The sequence below is a fragment of the Aethalodelphis obliquidens genome, unplaced genomic scaffold (genome assembly GCF_003676395.1).
Source record: "Aethalodelphis obliquidens isolate GAN/ISIS:26980383/991018 unplaced genomic scaffold, ASM367639v1 scaffold32, whole genome shotgun sequence".
Classification (NCBI taxonomy): domain Eukaryota; kingdom Metazoa; phylum Chordata; class Mammalia; order Artiodactyla; family Delphinidae; genus Aethalodelphis; species Aethalodelphis obliquidens.
Genome location: NW_020837976.1, coordinates 14,433,997 through 14,453,400, shown reverse-complemented (window position 1 = coordinate 14,453,400; position 19,404 = coordinate 14,433,997). Strand labels below are relative to the sequence as shown.

Genomic DNA, 19,404 nt, shown 5'->3' with positions numbered 1-19,404 from the left:
CCTTGTGAGATGATCATAAATTAAATGTTTAACAATTAAATATTTTCCCAATACAAAAAACACTACTTGAGATCATGAAAACTCTACTTCAGGGAACAGAACAGTCAAAGAATTCTAGTGAAAGAGGTTACTGCTTATCTCAGGTGGCATATCACATTCAGACTAAGGCATGTACTTTGAAATCTCAGACCTTGTAACCTAAGCCCCCAAAACATCACTGCTTTTTGTCATCTTTTATACCTGTGATTCTATGATTTAATAAGGTAATTTTTAACTTCGGTCTTTCTAGAAAAGCCTCTACAAACATTCTTTTAAGGTCTCAAAATGAAACACTTCATGTAGTTATCTTTAATTAAAAATAGAGAAAGAAGAAAAAGACCTACTATTTCCAAACATGAAATTCAATGATAAAAATAAATATAATTTTATCAGTTTTTAGGTATGGCCTTCCCCTAAACTTAACTTTTATAATTTATATTAACACATTCCTCTATAAGCATCTTCATTTATTATTTAAGACCCCAAAACTTGATATGTATATTAACAAAAAATTATACAAAGTAAATATTCTTCATATACATCATTAATAAACTGGAATAGTTTATTCCAGCTAAGAACAGCTAAGAACTCTCATTCTCAAAATTTAAAATCCCTTACTTGAAAGTATCAGAAGTTAGCAAAATGACAACTAGTATTCTTGTGAAAGATCACAATAAAATGAATGTTCTTTTCTGTTTCAGATACTAAAGCAAAACCAAAGTGCTATGCCTCTGATTACAATATCAACCTACATCAATAGCAGAGCTAAGTTTCAAAATGTTCCCTCTTGATAAATGACTGCTGCAGATATTTCCATGAAACAATTTGGGAAATTAAACCAGAAAACAGAACTGAAGAGTGTTTCTTTTCCATTTTACGTTTTCTTCTACTTTTCTTTTTGGCACCACAGGATACCTTTTATTCTAAAAGTCACTGCTCCCATAAGATCAATGACACAATGACACAATGACATGAGAACATATTTGTAATTTTCTATTTTCAAAAAAAAACACTCTCTCATATAGTAATGCATTTCTTATAAGGTTTTGTCTCACCTGGCCAGTTCTTTAATTAAGTTTGCAATGCGTCTTTTATCTTCAAGACATAAATCCTTCAATGATGCACTCTTTATTCCTCCCCTGCAGAAATTCTTAAAAAAAAAAAAAAATCCTTCTGATCAACTTTCACAAAAAACAATTTTTAAGACTTTTTGAGAAATTTCTTAAAATAAGCACAGGAGATGAAATTTCTTGGATCTCTTTTATCTGGTAAAATAGAACGCTATTTACCCATTTCATTTAAACCTACTGTGAACTCAACACAGGCTAAGGAACTATCTGTCCACCAGGGGACATCTGAAATTTACACAGAAAAGCACACAGAAAGAACTCTTAGGCGGAAATGTGCCTGCTTAAGTGTTAGGGAGTATTAAGGAAACAACTTTCCCTTGATGAATGTCACAGAAACAAACACCTAATGGAAGATACTGAGAATCTTTCCTACACCATAGCCCCACAGCTGCTTAAAGATGTACTAAGGCTGGCAGCAGAAGCACCAGTTCTAAGCTCTCAATATATCCAAAGGTTCATTCCAAAGGGTATTAGACCAAAGAGTAATAGTAATAATAGATAACATTATACCTAGTATTATTAGGAATATTCTAAGTATTTTATACTTATCCATTTAATTTTCACAATGTTATTAGGTAGGTATTATTCCTATTCTACGAGGAGGTTACATATCTTGCCTAGGAATATAGCAGTTAGGTAGCAAAATCAAGACTCAAGCATTGATTCCAGAGTCTATGTTCTTACCCACTGTACTATCCTATCTCTTATGCTATAAAAAGTTCTCCTAGTTATTGAACATCAAAGGGGGGCTTTAAAGCCATGAAACCTAGGGATTCACAAGGGAACTGGAGGTAACATGTAAAAGGAACATGTTAAAAAAAAAAGAATCCTTGGCATTTGCCTAACCACGAAGCAGGTTAGTCCAATTACTTCAGGTGGCCAAGAATAATCCAAGACCCCTAAAATGAATCCTGGAATTACTGCTACCCAAATATGGAAAAGACAGGGGAGAAAAAGGAAATGAGAAAGAGGATATGGTAAAAAAAAAAAAAAAAAAAAAAATTAAATGGGTTTGGCTTTAGATATTAGATATGGTCAATTTAAGATGCCAGGAGGATATTCATGTGGAAATGTTTAGTCAGGAAGTTAGAAATGTGGGTCTGGCTCTCAAGTCAGAGTTTTAAAGATTTAAAACTCAGCCATATGTTATTATTGATAATGTTTAGATTTTTATTATTTTCTTTACACTTTCCTATGTTGTAAAATTTTCCTTAAAGAAAAAAATATTAGTTTTTAAAAATCATCTCCTAACCGAAGAAAATAAATTAAAATTGGTTTTTGAAAAGACAAGAGGAGAATCAGAAGCATACGACACTGTGGGAGAAAAAAGTTTCAAGAAGAATGTGGGGTTAATGGTGCTAATGATCAAAAAAGTTAAACAGAATATAAAAAGAAGTCACTGGATTTGGCAATGTGAAAAATTGCTGAAAACCCTTTAAAAGAAATTTCAGTAAACAAAAAAGAGAAACCCTTGCACACAGGCAAGAACTTCAGCAGCATTGTGTTTAGGCAAAAACCTGAAGACACAAATGTTTGTCAACCAGAGTTAAACTGTGGTATATTTATACAATGGAATTCTGTAGCTACTGGTTGTTACGCTGTTGACATTCATCTTCAAACCCATCCCCCATGCTCTGTTTTGTGATGCTGAGGCTGAGACTCTGGAAACTTCTTCTTTGCCACAACGTTCTGTTAAACTCTGCCAACAGGAAGAACCAGAGGCTCTTAGAGGAAGAAAGGACACATTCCTTTCTCTTTGCTTCCTGTTTCTATCAGTGCCACCCCTGTCACAGATCTTTACCCTGGCAAGAACAGCTGATTCCAGTTGGTAATTCTTCTAGCCCTCATAGAACCAGCCTTTATCATATCTGCTTGGGGATAGCAATACCAGTCAGGCTGGTTTCCCATCATCAGAGGTCAAAGTTCCAGCTCTAAGTGGCTCCCCCTCCAAGCTTCTAGGTTTTAATAATTCCAACTTGTTCTGTTTTCCCAGCCCTAAAGATGGTGGTTGTTTCTGGCAGTTACTACCTACACGATAACCTAGTGTGCCCCTTTTGCTTTTCAGTTCTCCAGCACCAATTTAACAAGTCTTTATATTAAATACTCTCAGTTAAAATAACTGACTAAACCCTGACTGAAATATCGGTGAAAGGAAATGAAATGTAACCATATGCAACATAAATAAATCTCAGGAACATAATGTTGAACAAAAAAGCAAATCACACAATACGAGATCATTTATATAAAGTTTGAAATATATATAAAACTAAACATTGTTTAAAAAATAAATACATGTTTAGACCATATAGAACAGGGGTTGGTAAACTATGACGCAAGCCAAATCTGGCCCAAAGCTTGTTTTTGTAAAAAAGGTTTATTAAAACACAGCCATGGGGGACTTCCCTGGTGGCGCAGTGGTTAAGAATCTGCCTGCCAATGTGGGGGACGTGGGTTCACGCCCTGGTCCGGGAAGATCCCACATGCCGTGGAGCAACTAAGCCCATGCACCACAACTACTGAGCCTGCGCTCTAGAGCCCGTGAGCCACAACTACTGAGCCCACGTGCCACAACTACTGAAGCCTGCATACCTAGAGCCCGTGCTCCACAACAAGAGAAGCCACCGCAATGAGAAGCTTGCGCACCACAACAAAGAGTAGCCCCCACTTGCCGCAACTAGAGAAAGCCTGCGTGCAGCAACAAAGACCCAACAGAGCCAAAAATAAATACATTAATTAATTAAAAACAAAACAAAACACAGCCATGCACATTCTTTTATACATTGACATACATAAGGCTTTTTCCACACTATAGTGGCAGACTTAGATAATTAAGACAGAAACCATGTGTCTCACAGAGGCTAAATATTTTCCATCTGGCCCTTTACAGAAAAAGTTTGTCAACCCCTGATATAGAAAAACAAAAGAATGACAAACACAAAATTCAGGATAGAGATTACCAAAAAAGATGCTATGCTATAATAAGGGAAGGATACATCTCTACAGACAGACACTACCTCAGACTGCAAGGAAGTCTGAGACTCTTCCTAGTCAATCTTTCTTTCTTTCTCCTCTCACAGTTGCCAGACTTGTAGTGAAATTTTAAGTCTCTCCTTGAATTACAATAGCATCATGGTAATTCAATGGGGAAAAGAATGGTCCTCTTAATAAATGATACTGGACCAACAGACTATCAGTATGGAAAAGTGAACTTGCTATAAAGTTTGTTGCATTTTTAAATCTCTTTAGAAGACAGTTGAAATAAAAGGAATCCAAACTGAAAAGGGGTATGTAAAACTATCTCTATTCACAGATGGCATGATCTTATATATAGAAAATTGTAAGGAATTTACCAAAAAACTATTAGATTAGAACTAATAAATGAATTTAGAAAGGTAGCAGGATAAAAAATCAACTGTTTCTGGACACTAGCAGTGAAAAATCCAAAAATGAAATTAAGAAGACAATTCCGTTAATAGTAGTACCAAAAAGTATAAAACACAATACTTGAAAATAAATTTAACAAAAGGAGTATAAGGCATGTACACTGAAAACTATAAAACATCACTGAAAGAAATTAAAGAAGACCTAAATAAATAGAAAGACATTTTACACACCATATTCAAGGACTGGAAGACTTAATAGTATTAAGTTGAGAGTACTCTCCAAATCGATCTAAAGACTCAACACAACATAGGGGTGGGGGAGTAGGAAATACAAACTGTGGGGTGTAAGACAGGCTCAAGGATGTATTGTACAACACGAGGAATACAGCCAGTATTTTGTAATAACTGTAAATGGAAAGTAACCTTTAAAAATTGAATTAAAAAATTTTAAAAATTAAGAAAAAAAGATTCCCAATCTCCTAATTTATGAGATTAACATATACACAGTACTATATATATATATATAACAGATAACCATCAAGGACCTACTGTATAGCACAGGGAACTAGACTCAATATTTTGTAATAACCTATAAGGGAAAAGAATCTGAAAAAGAAAAAAATATATATACACATATATAATATATAGGTATATATACAATATACACATAAAAAACTGAATCACTGTACTATACACCTGAAACTAACGTTAACATTGTAAATCAACTATACTTGAATTAAAAACTTTTTAAAATTTTTTTTAAAAGATTCAACACAGGGCTTCCCTGGTGGCGCAGTGGTTGAGAATCTGCCTGCTAATACAGGGGACACGGGTTCGAGCCCTGGTCTGAGAAGATCCCACATGCCGCGGAGCAACTAGGCCTGTGAGCCACAACTACTGAGCCTGCGCGTCTGGAGCCTGTGCTCCGCAACAAGAGAGGCCACGACAGTGAGAGGCCTGCGCACCACGATGAACAGTGACCCTCGCTTGCCACAACTAGAGAAAGCCCTCGCACAGAAACGAAGACCCAACAAAGACAAAAATAAAAATAAATAAATTAAAAGAAGGTTCAACATTAAAAAAAAAAAAGATTCAACACAATTGCTACTGAAATCCAAGTTGACTTTTGTGCGGAAATTGACAAGTTGATTCTATAATTCTTATGGAAATGCAAAAGACCCAGAATAGCCAGAACAACCTTGAAAAGGAAGAACAAACTTGGAGTATTTACACTTCCTGATTCCAGGACTTACTGCAAAGCTACAGTATACTAAAGCAGTGTGGTACTGCGATTAAAATAGAAATATAGATCAATGGAATAGAACTGAGATTACAGAAACAAACACATTTATGATTAACAGATTTTCAACAAGGGTGGCAAGACAATCAAAGGAGAAAGAATGGTCTTTGCAACAAATGACGCTGGGACAACTGGAAATCCACATGCAAAAGAATGAAGTTGGGTCACTACCCATAGCATGTACAGAAATTACATCAAAATGGATCAAAGCCTAAATGTAATATCTAAAATTATAGAACTCCTAGATATTGGTATAAATCTTTGAGACCTTGGTTTAGTCAATGATTTCTTAGATATGACAGCAAATAAATAATTAAATAAATAAAAGGAAAACACTGATAAGCTGGACTTCATCAAAATTTAAAACTTTCAAGCTCCAAAGGACACCAATAAGAAAGTGAAAAGAGGATTTCACTTGTGGCACAGTGGTTAAGAATCTGCCTGCCAATGCAGGGGACACGGATTCGAGCCCTGGTCTGGGAAGATCCCACATGCCGCAGAGCAACAAAGTTCATGTGCCACAACTACTGAGCCTGCGCTCTAGAGCCAGCAAGCCACGACTACTGAAGCCCCCTTGCCTAGAGCCTGTGCTTCGTCCACAACAAGAGTAGCCCGCACAACACAACGAAGAGTAAGCCCCCATTTACCACAACTAGAGAAAGCCCACGCACAGCAGTGAAGACCCAATGCAGCCAAAAATAAAAATAAATAAATAAATAAATTTTATTTAAAAAAATAAAGAAAGTGAAAAGACAATTCACAAAATTGGAGAAAATATCTGCAAATCATATATATGACAAGGAACTTGGAGATGGAATCTATAAAGAACTCTTACAACTCATCAATAAGAAGACAACCCAATTGAAAAAGATCTGGATAGACATTTCTCTAAAGAACACATACAAATGGCCAAGAAGCACATAAAGAGATGATCATTATTGGCCGTTAGGAAAATACAAATCAAAACCACAATGAGATACCACTTCACACTCACTACGACAATTATAAAGTGTTGGTGAGAATGTGGAGAATCTGGAATCCTCATACATTGCTGGTGGAATGTAAAATGGTATCGCTACTTTGGTAGTTCATCAAAAGGTTAAACAGAGAATTACTATATGACCCAGAAATTCTACTTCTAGGTGTATACACAAGAAAATTGAAAACATACATCCACACAAAAACTTGTACATGAATGCTGACAGCAATATTATTGATAATAGCCAAAAACTGTAACAACCCAAATGTCCTTCAACTGGTGGTTAAACAAAATATGTATTGAGCCATAAAAAGAAATGAAGTAAAGATACATGATACAACATAGATGAAACTTGAAATCACTATACTTAATGAAAAAAGCCAGTCACAAAAGGCCACATGTTACATTATTCCAGTTATATGAAATGTCCAGAACAGACAAATACAGAGACTAAAAGCAGATTAGTGGTTGCCAAGAGCTGATATGAATGGGGAATAGTTTCTGTTCACTATAAAATACACAAACTATTATATGAAAAAATACTTTCAATTTTTGATAAGAACTTGCAAATTCAACTATTCACATCCTAGTGTGAAGTGTACACACTGGGGATATAAGTAACATAGGCAGGCTTTTTGAGCTAATCACAGTTAAATCCTGTAGATAACTAAACATAAAACAGTTGACCCTTAAACAACATGGGTTTGAACTGCACAAGTCTACTTACAAGCAGATTTTTTTTCAATAAATATATTGCAAAACTTTTTGGAGATTTACAACAATTTGAATAAGCTTGCAGACGAACCACAGAGCCTAAGAAATATTTTTTAAAAATTAAGAAAAAAGGTGTGTCATGAATGCGTAAAGTGTATGTAAATATACATATAACATTCAAAATATGTGTTAATTGACTATTTATGTTATCAGTAAGGCTTTCATTCAACAGTAGGCTATTAGTAAAGTTTTGGGGAGCCAAAAGGTATATGCAAATATTCAACTGCCCGGAGTTCAACACCCCTAACACCTGTGTTGTTCAAGGGTCAACTGTAATTAGTAACAAACTAGACATTGAAAATTTCAATATCTGAACATAAACCAGGGACTGAAAAACATTTTTTATATAGAATTTGATAGCAAATGATTTTGGCTTTGTGAGCATTCATCTTTACAGCGCCTCTGCCATTTTAATACGAAAGTGGCAATAACATAACACTAAAAGACTGAGAGTGGCTGTGTTCCAGTAACACTTTACTCACAAAACAGGAAGAAGCAGATTTGGCCTACAGGTCATAGATTGCCAAACCCTGAGTTAAACTCTGGTTGGGGAGACAAAATATAACAAAAAGTAAAGTGAAATAAACCAATCAGATAGAGCATATACCAAAGGAATGTACAGACACTATTAAAGAGGCGAAGAAAGACAAAGGAGAAATCAATGACTGAGCTATAAAAATAAAGTCTTTATGATATTATTTGCCAAACGAAGGAAATAATAACAATAATAATACAGGCTAATTTTGTTTTAATAAAGCATTTTCTTATATACAAAGGTTTATCCACCATCAACTAACAAATTCACATGAACAAAAGTCACAAAGGACACCTAATAAAAGAAAAAAATTGTCAATTTGATTTACTAACTCCACACAGATCAGGATTTAAGTCTTTGGAGACATACTAAGACAATAAATGTTTCTTAACTAAGGCTTAAAGCAAGCCTGGACATTTTGGAACAAAATGAGTAACACACATTTTATATTCATACTAAGCAAAGCATCCTAGAATCCTCTGTATCTTTAAAAATGCTTGTAGATCATCTAATGTTCTTTCAAGGGCTCCTCTACCCTTATCTATCAGTTATTGGTCAGCATAAAAAAATGACTTACTGGTTAGCATTTATAAAGACTGGAGAATAAGGGAAAAAAAAAAACCAGAAAAAGAAAAAAAGAAATTACTGACCTGTTCATCTACTGAATCCCCTGCACCTTTTAAAGACTCCATGGAGACTGAAGTAGCAGTCACCCTGGAAGTCTTAAGTTTAACATCAGCTTTTGGATTCACCATCTTGTGTCTTGATCTGATATTTCCTCCTGTAGAAATTCCTAAGGATTTCCATCAAACAAGATTTCAAAATTATATCTTTTCATTCTCTTAAACCCTCCCCCCATCAACCTCTTCCTTGATATCCTCTACTTATGGCACTTGATGGGGAAATCTCTTACTTTATAAACTTCGTTTTAAGGCTCTGTTACTAAATAATGAATCATGAAAAGATGATGTTTTGCATGCAAAGATTCAACTGAAGTATTTTTAAATGGGGATGTGAACATCCGTAAGTCACATTAAAACCAATAAACTACAACATACCATACATAGCTTAACTTATTGAAAATTAAAAATCTGATTCTTCACACAATTAGGATGCCTCCAGTGGTTCAGTTTTACTACTCACCTCTTAACAACCAGTAAGTAAGCTTTAAAGTCTATTACATAAACACTAAATAAAGAAGTTTTCACATTTTTTTGAAATATAAAATTTAAACTATTATTTGTAATATGACAAGAAAAGAATCTCTTGCTCTTTAACACATGAATGAAGTATTCTGTAAATTCATCAAAAGCTGACTTGCCCAGCCAGCCCCTAAAATAAGGCAGTATTTCAAACCTTAGTGGGGTCATAGCAAACATTAAAAAAAAAAAAAAAAAATTAGGTTCTGATGAACTGTTCTGCATCTACTTATACCTGCAAAGTTATCCTAATGTTTTTATTTTCTCCTCTTAAGAAGCAAAGGAAGTTTACCAAATTAATGCATAAAATCATACCTGGAACATACACTACTGACTGTTCTTCATCAGAAACTATGCAGGAAGACATAAAGGAAAATACTAGAAAAGATTATCCAACATCCAAACATTGCTGTTCTGTATTTCTGTTATAATTTGTAATTTGTTTTGACCTGGGAGTTTATAACTAGCTTTTAAAAACAAAACTAGAAAGCACCATAATTAAAATAAATGTAGCAAAATTAATAATCTTTTAAAGTTAATCTTTATACATTCACAACTATCTGCTTTGTAAAAATTTTGGAAGGCCTTGTTCCATAAAAGTTTTATCCATGCTTATTCCCAAGTGAGATACACTACAAATTAGTTTCCTTTCATTTTCTTTCCTTTCGTAAACAAGGAGTTAAATACTCCATTTTGCTCATCATCGGTGAATGACAAGTTATTTTAGGCATGAATTCGTAATTTCAAAGGGAGCTTTAGCTTTTAATTTTAAAGTAAGCTTTAGCATTGACATATATACAGTACCAAATGTAAAATGGATAGCTAGCGGGAAGCTGCTGCATAGCACAGGGAGATCAGCTCTGATGCTTTGTGAGGACCTGGAGGGGTGGGATAGGGAGGATGGGAAGAGGCTCAAGAGGGAGGGGATATGGGGATATATGTATACTTATAGCTGATTCACTTTGTTGTACAACAGAAACTAACACAACATTGTAAAGCAATTATACTCCAAAAAAGATATATTAAAAAAAAAAGAATCTGTAATTTCAAAGTGAGCTTCAGCTTTGAAGAACAAACACTGTTTGGGGGCAAGTCAATCATGCCAACACAAAAAACATTTTTTATTCTTCTGCAGTATATTCATGAAATGTCTCAAGAAGCCCTACTATTTAACAAGTTGAAGAAATTTAAGACAAAAAGGACTATTCTGAATTTCAAAAGGAGAAATTCAGAAAGGCTAGAACACTGCTATAGAAAGGGAACCAATATAATAAGAAAGTTTACTTTCCAGAAATAAAATTTTATTCAGAACTATATCTAAATCCAGGTATGTCCACCATTTGATAACCTTCTATTACACTTCCAGGAAGTAAGTGTCTAAACAATTTTTTTCAAATGATCTAGAAAATACTAAAGTTTTGTTACTTTATAAAACACTTTCTTTTCCAAAATTTGTAGACAAACCAATTATTAACTATTTCCTCCTGGGAAAAGGCTGGAATAAAACAGTGGATTAATAACATGTTAAAAAATCAATATATTTCAGTTCAGAATCAATTCTAGTAATGGAATCTTTTCAAGGAATGCTGATTGGAAATGCCTAGAATCCCTATGGAACACAAAGATGGTGCTTACTGTCTGAACTGCCAGGTGGTTTCTAACAGCTCTCTGCAGCACTATCACAGCTTCAAGCTTTTGGCTGATAGGGCCTCTAAAAACTTTAAATTCCCTTAGACATCAGGGATGGAGCTTAGAAAATCTTAGGAGGCACATAAGACAAGTAAACAAGCAAAAACTTAGACCCCACAAGTCCAAGGAAATTGACTGCAACTAACACTGGAGCAGAGAGAGAATTTCTAAATTCACTGACATACAATCCAAAAAAAAATCCTTACAAAATGAAATTGTGCACGCTCTTTAACAGCAGATTCATTTTTTACATCCCTTGGGACTGCACACACTGCAGGTGCTCAATAAATGTTTAATCATTTGCTGTTGGAAATATACACATGGGAGAAAGTACCCAGCGGAAAAAAGTCAAGATGACCCAGGACATGTTCCATACGGCAGTGTCTTCAACTAGAGTATAAAGTAGTGATGAATTTGCAGAACATTCTCCATCTCCAAGGATGACGTATGGAAAGACTGACATAACAGAGTCCTGGAAAACATACTACACTTCTCTGGATCATTCACAAAGGAGCCTGCTCAACAGCTGGAAGAGACCAGCCACTGAGGACCCCACTCAGCTGCACCTTGATTTGGAAGCTCATCAAGTATTTTACACTTTCTCCTCTCTTCTCAAACCAGATGCCACTTCCCCCATCCTTACTCTAAGCTAATAACTTTGCTTCCTACTTCTTTAAGAAAAACCAACTGTAGAAGCCTTCCACAAGCTTCTGTTTGCAGATCACATGATACTACATATAGAAAACCCTAACGACTCCACCAAAAAACTGTTAGAATGAATAAATAAATTCAGTTTGTTTATAAACAAAAGTTGTAGGATACAAAATCAATATATAAAAATCTGTTGCATTTCTATACAAGAATAACCAACTATCAGAAAGACAAATTAGGAAAATAATCCAATTTACAAATGCATCAAAAAAGAATAAAATATCTAGGAATAAACTTAACCAAGGAGGTGAAAGACCTATCCACTGAAAACTATAAGACATTGATAAAAGAAAATGAAGAAAACACAAATAGATATTCCATGCTCATGAATTGAAAGAATATTGTTAAAATGTCCATAAAGCAATCTACAGATTCAATGCAATCTCTATCAAAATTCCAATGCCATTTTTCACAGAAATAGAACAAACAATCCTAAAATTTGTATGGAACCACAAAAGACCCCAATTAGACAAAGCAATTTTGAGAAAGAAGAATAAAGCTGGAGGTATCACACTTCCTGGTTTCAAAATATTACAAAGCTATAGTTATCAGAACAGTACAGTACTAGCATAAAAACAGACACAAAAGACCCCCATGATAGCTACACTTTTCCTGCTTTATTTTTCTCCATGGCACCTGTAATCACTGGACATATAATATTATTTTACTTATTCATGAACTCATCTCATTTCACTAAAATGTAAGCAGCAAGTGGGTGAAGATTTGCATCGTTTTGTTCAATGTTGTATCACCTAAGGTCAAAGCATGCCTGGCTCATGGTAAACCATCTATGAACGAATGAAATTGATATTTATTTAATCCTATGAGGCACTGTCCAACAACTCAGTGTTATCCTTCTCTTTTTGTCCTATTCAAAATATGCACACAAAACCCACTAGCTACATCCATGCCAAATTTCTTTTCAAGTATAAAAACGCTAAATAAACAGACCTTAACAAAAGTTTTTATAAATAAGACAGAAATATTTGAAATTGCCTCCATCCAACCTATCCTTTCTAATCATTTGTAATCTATCTTCAGCTCTTTATCTTAAGAACCCAAATATTTACCTTCTTCAAATACAAAGATTCCCAACAAATATATATATTTTATGGCAAAGTCAAAGAGACACAATATATACGAAATGTATATTGGACCTCTTATTGGGTTCTATGTGCCACCTTAGTTCTACTTGGTTCATTTGGAAGTGCCTCAATAAGACAAGTACAGCAAATTATAAAGAGTCTTTAATGCCCAAGTTTCCGGAATTAAAGTAGTAATGAGAAACCCAAGGCAGAAGTGGTAGAGAGAAATAAGTATACCTACCCTAACCAGGATCTCAAGAAAATAAACTTAGTACTTCCCACTCTACCCTAACCTTATGAGTTTGAATCACTTACCAACAACGTGCGTATTATTATTACTAACCACAACTATTTTCCTGACTAGTGTATTATTTTAACATCAACGTAAAGTCTCTATTTTTAATTAAAAACTCAATGGCAGAGATTATAGCTACTGCAATGTTTTGACCAGGTCCTTTACAGTTCTAACTAACATCAAGTTCATAATATTGTTAATGATAATACACTTGAGTGCACTTCAGCAAATTTAGATACTGAAGAAACACTAACTTCTTTTGATATTACCAGGAGCTATAATGAAGGAGGAAAGCAGTTTATGGCCGAAGGGGCATATTCTACTTGCAGATTTAAGCCATAAATGACAACATGGCATACTCATTGTTTACACATTGGGTATAAAGACATACCTTGTGCAAAACAGCACTGCTGAATCATATTGTGCAGGAGATACATAACTCATAAGAACAACAGTATGAAAAAGGTGATATTCAGTCACAGATGATCTGTCCTCAGATGACGGAAACATCTAGGACTAGGAAATCGCTCAATCATATTTCTCTAATTGCTTAGGTGAAACACTGAAAATCTTTCAATAGTGTGAAAATAATACCAGATTATAGGTGCATAATTTTTGGTCTTTTTCTATTGAAAGTTCTAATTATAAATGCTTTGGGGTGGTCTGGGAAGTCATCATTGTGACAAGAAAAGAGATGAAGATCAAAAGACACGTGACTAAATCAAATGATTGATAATTATTGTTATGCTTTTTAGCAAAGATTCAGTAACAAATTTATATTTGACATTGCTTTTATGTCCTATAGAGATTAAAATGAAAATATCTGAGTCTGGATATTAATTGGTCATTATGTGGAATAGGAAGGGTGATAGTGGTAACCTTGCAATTCCTTTCAAGCATCTGAATTTCTACAGAATGTAATCATCACCATTTTCCCCATATAATTTCAACTCCCCACTTTGAATGGGAAGATTAGTATTTTACATAAATGTTTAGGGTAAGGGAGAGTGTAAGAGAAAAGGAAGGCTATGTGACTTCTATATGAAATAGGGAGTAATATGACTGCACGAATAACTGAGAGTACAGGGTTGCTAAGACCAGGAGCATAGATTTAGTTTACATACCTATTAACTTAATCAGACCCACTGCAACAGACTGTCTCCCCTCCCCACGCCCCACACACATTCTATATCACAACAATATTCTTACATATTCTGTATCAGCACAATAGCATTGGTTATACAGAAAGTTAAGGAATAATAACCAAAGCCACATGGATGGTTATGAAAATGATTACACTAAAGAAGCACATTATAAGCTAATAATCTTCAAATATCTCTATCACAAAATTCTAACAATGCAGAGGTAATGTTTCATGAGAAAGTATGACTCATCCCAATTTCCTAACTTCCTAATTCAGCCCACTTGTTCCCAGTGTACATATTCTACTGATAGGTAAAGAAAAAAATATTTTATTTGCACAGTGCATCAGTGTGCTTTTATCCACCGTGTACACGATTTCACTTGATTCCCACCGACCTATCACACACAAGTGTAATTATGTTTAGAAAGTGCATAACACTAAACACGGAGCAACAAGAAATGCAAAAATATCCCACTCTCCACGGCATGACACTTTAATCCTAGTAATTCAACAAGGGTAACTGATAATACAACTTTCTAAGTTTTACTGAGAGCTAAGCAGAATGTGCAAAGAAAGATTCTGCCAAAGTTAAGAGCAATGCTTCCAACAATGCCATCACCAATCCTTGTAGACAGACAAAAAGACTTGCCTCTGCGGGCACCCAATACACTGAATGCCTTCCTTTCAGGTAACACTCCTCTAACATGAAACAAATTATCAGAACCAAAGATCAGCCTAGAACAGTCTACCTAACACAGGGAAAGAACCAGTTTTGTCAGACATCTCATCATAGATACTAATCTGGGAATACTACCGCAAGGATAAAAGCGCCACAGCTTCTCTACCATAAAACAACCCAAGAACTTCAGTCCTGCTAGTGGGACCCGCAATCTACATGCAAATCAACACCACTTCCAGGCCCTAAAATCTGCATCGCGTCCTATTCCATAATCATCATCACCAGATCATGTCCGCGTGAAACCAAGTCCACACTTCTCCAAAGATCTCAGTATGAAAATAAATCACCACTGACAGGCCTTCTAAGTCCGACAAGGTCCTGACTTACTCTTAACAACGCAGACTGAGGACACTCCTAAACCAAGACAAAAAGCTCTTGGACCACCCAACACCATGCACTCCTCCACAAGCTCACTCCGAAGAGACTAGGCCGGCCGGAGGTCATCCCGGGCAGAGGGACCCTTCCAGCCCCAGGAGAGGCCAAGACTCTAGGCCATCTTTCCAGAGCTCACCGCCAAGGAGGGCTGGGAAACATCTGTGCCGAGTCCCCACGCCTGAACTCCAGCCTGGAGACAGTGCAGGCTCTCTGACACCTAATACCCAAGCAAGAGCATAGCCCAGCACCCGGACGGCGGCCGGACGGGACGGCCCCGCCACCGGGGTCCGCGGCAAGCTTCTTCCTTGCACTCCGCGTCCCTCGCGACCGTTCGCCGCACCGGGTAAAGCGCCGGCGCCCCCTGCCAGGCGGGCAAAGGATACAGTCGCGGCTCCAGAACGCCGCCGCGCCGAGTCGGGAGGGGCCCTCCCCGTCCGCCATCTTGAAACAACCGCCACTCGGGGCGTCCCGCCGAGGCCGTCCAACCCCGGCCTCCAGGCCCGGTCCCGATTGGCCGCACTGCGCAGAGGCCCGCCCCCGCTTACGCAGCCGGCCCCGGCGGGGCGGGAGGGTCCGGGCGGTGGAGTCGCCGTGTCCCGGCGGCGTGGTGTGGAGCCCCCGCCGGGGCGGCGGGAACGAGCGCCTCGTAGAACTGCTACTCCCAGAGCAGCCCGGGCCCCCCATCTCCGCCCAGCCGCGCTCTCAGGCTCCGAGCACTACAACTCCCGGCATGCCGTGAACTTGACGGCCGCGCCTCCCGGGCGGAGTCCGGCCCTCCCGGCCGCCCGGCTCCCCCGCCCTGTCCCAGCCGCTCCTCAGACCGCGCGCGGAGCTGGGATGCAAGCCATGGAGGAGACACCGCCCCCGTTGCTGGGCAGCAACAAGCCGCACCTGGAGAAGCTGACCTTGGGGGTCACCCGCATCCTAGGTGAGTGGGACAGGGGGGCCGTGGGGGCCACTGCGGGACGAGGGGTGTGCCGTGGAAGCACGGAGGGAAGGCAAGAGCCGGACCCTGTAGGCCAGTGGGCATCGCGGCTGTAACTTCCGTTGTTAAGGGGGAAATTGGGGAATGGGGTGCTTGACTAGGCCGGGGAAGGGTTTGCGGGGAGTGTGGATACAGAGATGTGAAGCTCGAAGGTCGCCCCACCCGAAGTCCCACAACAGGGCCCAAGAAGGTAGGGCATAGATGTTCAAAGGGGAGGCAGCAGGCACCTGACAGCTGGGGGGTTGGCTGTCCCGAGAGGCCTTCTTGGCCTCTGGTAGCAGAGAGAGCTGGGGGAATGTTGCAGCCAACCTCCCAGGGTACCAATTCCCATGCGCCTCCCCGTACATGGTACCTGAAGTGGTCCAGAGGAATCAAGGCTGGCACCATTGAATGAATGGGTGGTTTTCCTTTACTAACCTTTAATAAGCACTAACCTTTACTTAGTACCCACCGCTATGTTACATGCTGGGGCAACAATAAAAGGAAATGAAACACAAACACAGTTCAGTAATCTGTTATCGCTCAGAAGTAGCACACAGGAGGAGGTGATTGACCTTACCTGGAGAGTTAAGAAATACGTCCCACGGGAGATGATGCTAAATTTTGAAAGACAAATGGGAGTTAGCCAGATAACTAAGGAGGAAGGCAATCTAAGCAGGTCGGAACAGTATGCTTCAGTGCCTTCCCATTGCATTCATAATAGAATCCAAATTCTGTACCATGGCGCACAAGTCGGCTATAATTTGCCCTCATCTGTCTTTCTGACGTTATTTTCACTCTGGCTTTGCCGCAGTAGCCTCCTTGTACCATTAGCACACTAAGCTTATTCCCACTTAAAGGCTTTTGCGATTTACTAGACCTTGCATCTGGAATTCTCTTCCTGTCAATGTCTGTCTCCGACTTCATTCAGATCTCTGATTGAATATCATGAGCTCAGAGAAACCTTTCCTGAATATAGTCTTAATAACACCCTTCCCTATTACTCTGTTCCCTTAACCCACTTTTTTTTTTTATCCTCACGGCTTTGTCACTACTTGAAATTATATATTTTACTTGAAATTATATATTTATTTGGTTGGTTTTTTTGTCTGTCTTTTTTTCTGTAGTAGAGGTCCATGAGAATAGGAAGTTTGTATTGCTCTTCCCTGTATTCCCCAGTGCCTAAGACAGTAAATGAGGCATGAAACATCCTGATGTGTTTGGGAGAAGTGATAGATTTTAGAAATGAAATTATAGAGTAGGGCAAGGAGACGTCTAATCATCAAGACCACCCATATCCTATCTCCTCATTCTTATCCAAACTTCTGCCCTGTTGCTTCTTGTACTCCTGGGCTTAGGCAGGTCTTGCTATTCCACAGGCATGCTTCATTAGTATCTTTATAAGTCTAGGAAGTTTTCTCTAAATAAGGAGTTATTTTCTTTTGATAAATGTTTAATCCACTTAAGTCAAGCCAACTAAATTTCCCTTAAGCTGTCAGCTAGATTTAAAGACCTAAATAATTAAGTGACTGTAAACATTTTAAATTTCATTTATGCATTTAATATATTCTATCTATTAAGCATTTCACATGTCTGGCAAACTGGTAATAGCTACAAGTCAAAAACTACGTGAGGAATTAACTGACTCTGTTAAACTTTTAGGAAATCTAGCCTCCTGTAAACAGTCTATTTATAAACTTAATCAAAACCTAATAATTTCAAGTTAAAAAGCACAAGTCGAAAATCATTTGCAGACATACCTCAGAAATGTTGGGGGTTTGGTTCCAGACCACTGCAATAAAGTGGATATCCTAATAAAGTGAGCCACACAAATTTTTGGTTTCCCAGTCCATATAAAAGTTATGATTACACTATACTGTAGTCTATTAAGTGTGCAATAGCATTGTGTCTAAAATAAATGTATATACCTTAAAAAAACTTTATTGCTAAATATCATCTGACAATGTAGGGTTGCCACAAACCTTCAATTTGTAAAAAACACAATACCTGAGAAAAACAATTTTACTGCACAAAAAAGTGCAGTAAAATGAGTATGCCTGTATATTATTTTTTCACATTTGTTTTTTGTTTGAAAAGATAATATATTAAGGGGATTTTTTTTAAAACAAGGCAGCTGAAGTCAGTGGTGGGTGTATGGTAAACAACCTCCCTAAAAGATATGAAATGACTCCACAATTGCATTTTTATCCAAAACCAAACTCTCAGCATTGCTTAAAGACAGAGAATACCATCTGTTCAGAATGGCCGAATAAAAAGAGAAAAAGCAACAAATCACAGGGCCAGACCCTAATTGTTCCTGCCACACTCCCTCAGTACTAGAAGGCTCTGTGACAAGCAGACAGACCCATGAAGAGGCTAGTTGGAACAATCAACAGAAACTAGAAACTAGCGTCACTAACCTAGAAATCTTTTTAAACAGCACAATAATGCAAAATGAAGGAGAGAAAAGTAAAACCCATAGAGAACTAATGCTAAAATCAGGAAATAAAATGTCCAACAGACAGCTGAGGAAAACTCTTAACCAAAAACCAACTGTGAAGCAGAAGAAAATGGTAAGTCTAAACTCCAGACAAAATTAAAATACATGAACAAGTATAGAAAATTCAATGAAAGAAAGTGTGAACCAAGGATATAATATCTAGCCAAACTGTCTTTAAAATAAAAGAACTTAGGGAATTCTATACCCATGAACCCTTCCTGAGGAATCTACTGGAGGATAGATTTCATCAAATCAGCTATAGCTTGGGAAACCTTCAGCAAAAAAACTGATGCTGAGAATCATTTTCATACAGACACATACACGTGAACATACATAAATACATACACATAAGACTAAAGCAAAGGTGGGAGGAGAGTGGAAGAATGATGTACCAGTTGTTATCTATTATGACAAATTAAAAGGGCATTTGAAAGGGTATAAGTACAATGTAACTGGTGGGCAGATTTCTTAGATGACCTCCAATGCCACCTACCTGTGTATAATACTTTACTCTTGAAAATGGGCAGGACCTGTGAAGATGATGAATGTCATTCTATGGCTTA

General features: G+C 37.4%; 2 protein-coding genes across 13 annotated transcripts in view; one reads left to right on the top strand and one right to left on the bottom strand.

The window, feature by feature from the left end:
- KIAA1328 (KIAA1328 ortholog) overlaps positions 1-15,934 on the bottom strand; it is a 381,988-nt gene extending 366,054 nt beyond the window's left edge. For 3 of the 9 annotated variants that reach the window (XM_027127772.1, XM_027127780.1, XM_027127781.1), the window contains exons 1-4: positions 15,761-15,932; positions 9,655-9,690; positions 8,791-8,933; positions 1,095-1,189 (exon numbers count right to left, since the gene is read on the bottom strand). In XM_027127772.1, coding sequence (XP_026983573.1) covers positions 1,095-1,189; positions 8,791-8,933; positions 9,655-9,690; positions 15,761-15,818 — 332 coding nt within the window. In that variant the 5' untranslated portion in view covers positions 15,819-15,932. The other 6 variants (XM_027127776.1, XM_027127775.1, XM_027127778.1 and 3 more) reach the window with 6 other exon arrangements.
- TPGS2 (tubulin polyglutamylase complex subunit 2) overlaps positions 15,857-19,404 on the top strand; it is a 54,990-nt gene continuing 51,442 nt past the window's right edge. The window contains exon 1 of one of the 4 annotated variants that reach the window (XM_027127793.1): positions 15,857-16,305. In XM_027127793.1, the coding sequence (XP_026983594.1) occupies positions 16,215-16,305 (91 nt within the window). In that variant the 5' untranslated portion in view covers positions 15,857-16,214. The remainder of the gene's footprint in view (positions 16,306-19,404) is intronic. The other 3 variants (XM_027127792.1, XM_027127790.1, XM_027127791.1) reach the window with 3 other exon arrangements.